The sequence below is a fragment of the Limulus polyphemus genome, unplaced genomic scaffold (assembly GCF_000517525.1).
Source record: "Limulus polyphemus unplaced genomic scaffold, Limulus_polyphemus-2.1.2 Scaffold2963, whole genome shotgun sequence".
Classification (NCBI taxonomy): Eukaryota; Metazoa; Arthropoda; class Merostomata; order Xiphosura; family Limulidae; genus Limulus; species Limulus polyphemus.
In genome coordinates, this window is record NW_013668573.1 from 93,705 (window position 1) to 101,014 (window position 7,310).

At 31.5% G+C, this 7,310-nt stretch overlaps 1 protein-coding gene across 1 annotated transcript; it reads left to right on the forward strand.

Moving 5' to 3' along the window:
- Nucleotides 1-770: 770 nt before the first annotated feature.
- LOC106468322 (glycine-rich protein 2-like) lies at nt 771-2,449 on the forward strand. The gene is made up of 3 exons (XM_013928740.1): nt 771-953; nt 1,589-1,698; nt 2,224-2,449. Exons 1-3 carry the CDS (start codon nt 771-773, stop codon nt 2,447-2,449), a joined length of 519 nt encoding a protein of 172 aa, XP_013784194.1.
- Nucleotides 2,450-7,310: the final 4,861 nt, after the last annotated feature.

The following is a 7,310-nucleotide window of genomic DNA, read 5'->3' on the forward strand; positions in this document are numbered from 1 at the left end:
AATACATATTTACTTTTATAAGACCTTCGATCAACTTTAACTACATTGACAATTTATTATAACTTGATATATTCCTCTTAAATTATACATAAAGCTTTCCCCAACACTAAACTAAGCCTGAAACTAACAATATTGACAATATATTTACATTCATTTAAATTCATTTCCATAGTAAACAAATCCAGGGTTGTTCTTTTTGCAAATTAGATATAATTGTTTATCAATTAAAACTTGTTTGTTGCCGGATATATACAGTATTATAATTATGGTTACAACGTTTCACCAGGTTGTTGTACCTAACGATGCCAGGTTAAACTGGTGAAACGTTGTAACCATAAACTTTATACTCTACATATCCGACATTAAACAAGTTTTAAGTTTCACATAACGTTACTTCCTCTAATTAAATATTCTTTATCATTGAATTAACTGTGCTGATTTAAGATATATAACGGTTTTTAATTCATTGTGAATGTGAATTTGGTGTCTATAATATTCTAGCATATTTTTACTTACCAGTAGAACTCTATTTTATAGATCACAGGGACAGTTTTAGTATATATATATAGACTTTTAATAAATATAAAAATACGACTATTTTTAGTTCTTGCTAGAAATAAATATAAGCTGAACTTAATTATTTTCTCCTCGAATCAGTTCAAATACGCTGACTTTTGAATATATTTTAATTTCCTGTTAAGCTTTAAATGCATTTTAATATCTTATTAACCCTTCCGCCAGCGGGTAAAGGGGAAGCTTATGGATTTACAATGCCAAAATCCGGGGCTCGATTCCCCAAGGTGGAAGAAGTGCACATAGCTTTGCACGACAAAACAAAATATAAGAAACAGCCTCCTGGGCTATCAGGAGTTATTATGGGACCAGTAACTAATTATAATATGGATCTCAATGAAAAACGTATCAAAAGAAAATTTAATATTAAAGGATTACAGGTATTATTTCTAACCACAGCAACCATAGTATGGGTCGTCATTTGGTGATTTATCTATTTTACTTGGGTTCGTTTTACATTAATATATTTTAACATTGTTTACTGTACAGTCTATAACCACCTCAGCTGCTGTGTTTTGAAAGGAAAAACAAACTAAAAACACGAATATTCACTTCAAAAATTCTTTTGAACAAAATTTGACAGAGCGCTTAATTAGCGTCTATAGATCTGAATTCGTTTCCTGAGATTCCTCGTAGTTGGAAGGTCTCTTGAATGTTTTGCCAACTTTTAAAGTTGCCACCAATATTGACTTGATATAATTAGAAATATATACGTATTTATCAGAATATAAGTTTCACAAAAAATATTTCTCACTTGTGAAGGACAAAACATTTAGTTTCTGATTTCATAAGTGTCTCAACATGTATAATACGTGTTTTTACCTGTCTGTTGTTTCTGGTCATTTTCAGAAAGATATGTTTAGTGCACCAGGGGAAAACGTACATGTTTAGTGCAACAGGGACAAACGTACATGTTTAGTGCACAAGGGACAGACGTACATTTTTAGTGCAACAAGGGCAAACGTACATAAGCACAACTAATCAAACTTGATTTCTTAAATTCTTGATTCTTCAGGACTCTGTGTTGTTTAAAAGTTTTTTTAGTCTACTTATTGGGATGAACTTTACAGGCCTGGTTGTTAAAGCGCTCGACTTGCAATCTTCAGCTCGGGGATTCGAATCTCCGTTACACCAAATATGGGATTTATATTGTGACTATCAGTCCCACTACTTGTTGATAAAAGAGATCCAGGAATTACCGGTGGACAGTGAGGATTAGCTGTCTTCTCTCTTGTCTTTCACTCTTAATTAGGGACGGCTAGTACAGAAAGCTCTCGTGTAGCCTTGAGCTAAATGCAAAATAAATATTCAATTTTAGTTACCACCAGAGATATTAACAGCATCTGTTTCGTATATTAACTTATTTCAATATGCACTCTAGGATCGTTCACTTAAAATCAGTAACAACCACAGTAAAATGGCCGCGAATTTTTTAAGGGGTTTTTAATACTGTTATTTAACTATTGGTGAAGTCGATCATTTTGTCATCTTTCTCGTACGTGTAATTTGTAAGTCACTTAAATAAATAGTTAATGATAAATATTGAACAGGTTTCAATATGCCAGTTATGTCGTGTGGTATGTAATTCATGTTTAAATGTATATTCATATTTACATTGTTATTTTTGAATGCAAATAACTAACTTCATAGAAACAGCGGAGGTGGATATGGTGGAGGTGGATTCGGAGGAGGATATGGTGGAGGTGGATTCGGAGGTGGATATGGTGGTGGAGGAGGTGTCCTTTTTGCCATCCCTATTAGCGTGGCTAGCGTTGGTGTAGGAGGAGGATTTGGTGGTTTTGGTGGAAGGGGTGGATTTGGAGGTTTTGGAGGACGGGGAGGATACGGTGGTGGAGGTGGCAAATGGTGGTGGTAGAGGTGAGAATATTAGAATATTAGACAAGAAAAATTTGTTAATGTTATTGTTATATCAACATACATCAAAGTTTCTGTTGGTGTGTTATGTTTTGTTGTATTTTAAAATTTATGGTTGTATTTTCTGCAGGATTTATGAGACTGAAGCGGTACTGATGAAGAACTGTGAACTTCCTACATGAAGAATTTATTAACTTGACGAAGAGTCTGATACGAAACACGGACGAACTTGTTCTGAACTTGTCTATTTAATAAATATATATTTTAGAGTGTACAGAGTTTCATAGATATAAATAAAACTGAGTTGTGAATTTAACATTCCCTGTTCTCAATTTATAAGAAAATACTAAACTAATCTCACTATACACTGAAGATGATAGTAATAAATTCACTTATTTAACAAAATTACACAGTTTTTGACCAAAACAAAGTTTCAACAATCTGTGCTCCTGCTTTAAATTTCTATTAATACATATCCACCTCCACCATATCCTGTAGCTTCAGCTTTTAGATCATCAGCTTTGTCAGCATTTGGTTTGTCTTCAGCAAAAGCTGTCAGAAGCAGAAGACTGAGGGAAAAGACTGTAAAAACCTGGTGGTGGAACACACAAAAATACGATACCTTATTTACTTTAATGATAGTTATTATTTGAATATACTTTTCAGTCTTGCAAAATATTCTTGTTCGAATAATGTTGTAATTTTGATGACATTTTATTAAAATTGAGATTTTTAGTGTTTGACTAAAATATTCGCCCTTTTATTTTGTTCAATTCAAACTTCAGAAAGTATTTTGGTGTTCATTCTATACACGTATGAAATACATGAAATAATATTACTAAAGTAACGTCTACCACATTCACCGTAGGACATTAATCTCTATTGCCTGCTTACCTTATTGGAGTGCATTGTTGGGTCTTGCAATGTCTTGTTCTGACTTCAGAAAGATTTGGTGCCTTATATATATATACATACACGATGTTCAGATACTTCATCCGTAACAAAGTGCAATTAATGTTTTGTTTGTGTGATAGAGGATCCAGGCAGTTTTCCATTTTATTATTACAAAAAAGTAAACCTGTTTTGTATATTAAAAACTAATATAGTAATAGCTTAAAATAAATTATAAAAAATATTGAGATAAAACAAGAAAAACATCTTATTTTTTCGGAAGAAAGTAATTTTGTCAAATTGACTTATGCACTTTAATATAAAATTCTGTTACAATTTTTCCAGTAGTAAATATAATCAAAATTCACTCAGACCAATCAGGCCAAGAATATTGACTTTAACGTCGTCTTTGAGTTTCCTTTGAGTTTTATATTTTCGTGCTTTAAATTCCAACATTACTGTTTTAAACTGAACGGAGAATCGGCGTTTATTGAAATTATTAAACTGTTCATATTTTTATAATTTTATCGGACGGACTTCAATTGTTTCTGCAATTAGATTATCAACTCAAAAGAGATAAAAATCAATAATATTTTATCTTTAATAATTTATTATCTAATCTACTAGTTAAACTTTATGTTTCTGGTTAGATAATCTTAATATCCATAACATGTCCTTGATAAAGGTAATGAAAAGCTTCTCGAATGATAAATAAGCCACGTTGAAAGATGAGAAAAACTGTTAACCACATCATGCGTAATGATAGAAAACTGTTACATGATATCTGTAATCCAGATGTCAGAAATCTCTAAATATCTAGTAATTACTCAACACAAACAAAGTATAAAAAAATACGTTGAACTTTAAACTTTCTAGCATGGAAAGTTCAGAGAGGGCAAGTGTCATCAAGATAACGAGAACAAACTGTCTGTCCAAAACTGACCCCCAAATCTTACAAAACATTGAACAGATCTAACCCTAATTATTCCTTATTTTATCAAAACACTTAAAGATAAAGGTGTATTCCGAAAACAATGTTACATGTCTTCAAAATGACTCTATGAAGTTTCCAAATTGATATTGTGACTAATTACAATAAAAAAAATAACTATACTGGCATCACGTGAATAATTTAACATGTTCATATTTAGATGTGTCGAATATATTGCTGTATTTGTTTGTTTGAATTTATGCACAAAGCTACACAATGGGTTATCTGTGCTCTGCCCACCATGGGTATCGAAATCAGGTTTCTAGCGTTGTAATTCCGCAGACATACCGCTGTGCCACTGGGGAGCATATTGTTGTGATAACTATAGTAAAATATTTTTACCTGATATTTATATACCCCAAGTGGCACAGCGGTATTTCTGCGGACTTCTAACGCTAGAGAACGGGTTTTGATAGACGTGGTGGGCAGAGCACAGACAGCCCATTGTGTACCTGGGTGCTTAACTATAACCAAACAAACAAACAAAACAGATATTAAATTTTTTTGAAATATTGTTTTAAGTGATATATATATACATATTTATGATAAAACTATATATATATACATAAAAGTTCTCTGAACTACTCAACAACAGGGTTAACAAAGTTCTCTGCACTACGCAACAACAGGGTTAACAAAGTTCTCTGCACTACTCAACAACAGGGTTAACAAAGTTCTCTGCACTACGCAACAACAGGGCTAACAAAGTTTTCTGCACTACTCAACGACGGGTTAACATAGTTCTCTGCACTACTCAACGACGGGTTAACATAGTTCTCTGCACTACTCAACGACAGGGTTAAATAATTCTCTGCACTACTCAACGACAGGGTTAATATAGTTCTCTGCACTACTCAACGACAGGGTTAACATATTCTCTGCACTACTCAACAACAGGGTTAACATAGTTCTCTGCACTACTCAACAACAGAATATAGAAACAAATGACCACAATATATACTCCAAGAGAAGTGAGTTTCATAATTCATTGAGTAGACAATAATCTAAACTAATGTAATTAGGACCTTTTGCTATCACAACAGAAACCGGTATCCAGAGTGTAAAAAGACAATCTTTAAAAAATCTGCATCTGATTTTCAACATGAAAGTACCATTTTATTTATAATGTTTGAGAATAATAGAGTGACCCAACAGTGTCAGATGGAGCAAATGATGTAAAGAAAAGCTATCAATTTTACGTTACCATTAGGTACTTATTTTGGAAGAAACTACCGTAGAGAGAATAATAACAAAAGTTTTGTTAAGATTTTACTAAATATTAGTCTACAAAAGTGATTACTTGAAAATCTGTACTCCTCGTGAGAAAAAAAGCATTAGTGAAATGACCTCTAAAAAACTGTAAAAACTCGACCATCTCTCGACCTGACGTCGTACATAGTTTGTGTTCCGTGTAACTGACTTCCCACGTTTTTTGTTCCAATTGTTTATGCTAAGGATGACTCATTTATGAGGTTAACCTGTTAAAATTCCTGAAACACTAGTGTATTTTTATGAAAAAATGTACCAGTCGAAAACATGTTACTTAAAACGTTCAAAAACAAGATGCTTATACAAGGTTGGGCAAAAGTAGGTATACAGTTGTTACATTTAGAACGTAGCACACTTTCAGTTGTTAAATTTAGAACGTAGCACATTTTTCAGTTGTTACATTTAGAACGTAGCATATTTTCAGTCGTTAAATTTAGAACGTAGCACATTTTCAGTTGTTAACTTTAGAACGTAGCACTTTTTTCGGTTGTTAAATTTAGAACGTAGCACATTTTCAGTTGTTACATTTAGAACGTAGCACATTTTTCAGTTGTTAAATTTAGAACGTAGCATATTTTCAGTTGTTAAATTTATAACGTAGTACACTTTCAGTTGTTAAATTTAGAACGTAGCACATTTTTCAGTTGTTAAATTTAGAACGTAGCATATTTTCAGTTGTTAAATTTAGAACGTAGCACATTTTCAGTTGTTAAATTTAGAACGTAGCACATTTTTCAGTTGTTACATTTAGTAATTCTATATGATTTTTTCATATACGTTTTTATTGGAGAATGTAAAATGGCGTTCACATTATGTTTTGTTACAATATACGAAGTTATTTTTCTTTAAAATACGGTTTTATACATCCAACCGTATTTTGATCCGCATATTATGTCTTTCTAATTGTTAAATGTAGTTTACGAAGGTCCAGAGTTAAGCATTTCCTGCTGTCTGGGAGTATTATAAGTTGAAATAGGTCTTACTGTCTGAACTACAACTTACCCTAAATAGAAATATTTTCAAACAAACACCTGCTTTAATTTTAGCATATATCAAGTGCTTTAATTTTAGAATATATCAAGTGCTTTAATTTTAGGATATATCAAGTGCTTTAATTTCCAAAAAAAAAATTTGTTTTTACGAAGGTTGTTGTGTGATGCCTTCTGACGACAAATAAAGAAATAAATATCAAACTTTCTCTGGAACCTATATTGATGTTTAAATGGTTAATGACGATATTTTAAGCTATTTTAACAAAACACTTAGGATAAGTGAAGAAAATGGCATGAAAGGAAAATTTTTGATATATTCTAAAATTAAAGCACTTGATATTTCCCAAAATTAAAGCACTTGATATATTCTAAAATTAAAACCCTTGATATATCCCAAAATTAAAACACTTTATATATTTTAAAATTAAAACCATTGATGTATCCCAAAATTAAAACACTTGATATATCTAAAATTAAAGCACTTGATATATTCTAAAATTAAAGCACTTGATATATCCTAAAATTAAAGCACTTGATATATTCTAAAATTAAAGTAAATCACTTGATATATCCTAAAATTAAAGCACTTGATATATGCTAAAATTAAAGCACTTGATATATTCTAAAATTAAAGCACTTGATATATCCTAAAATTAAAGCACTTGATATATCCTAAAATTAAAGCACTTGATATATCCTAAAATTAAAGCACTTGATAT

Bases quoted from the DNA above. Each gene is read 5' to 3' on its own strand.
- LOC106468322 (XM_013928740.1), top strand. From the start codon at position 771: ATGCCAAAATCCGGGGCTCGATTCCCCAAGGTGGAAGAAGTGCACATA. The intron at 954-1,588 runs GTATTATTTCTA...TTGATTCTTCAG, and splicing joins TTAATATTAAAGGATTACAG to GACTCTGTGTTGTTTAAAAG. The intron at 1,699-2,223 runs GTTACACCAAAT...CTAACTTCATAG, and splicing joins GCTCGGGGATTCGAATCTCC to AAACAGCGGAGGTGGATATG.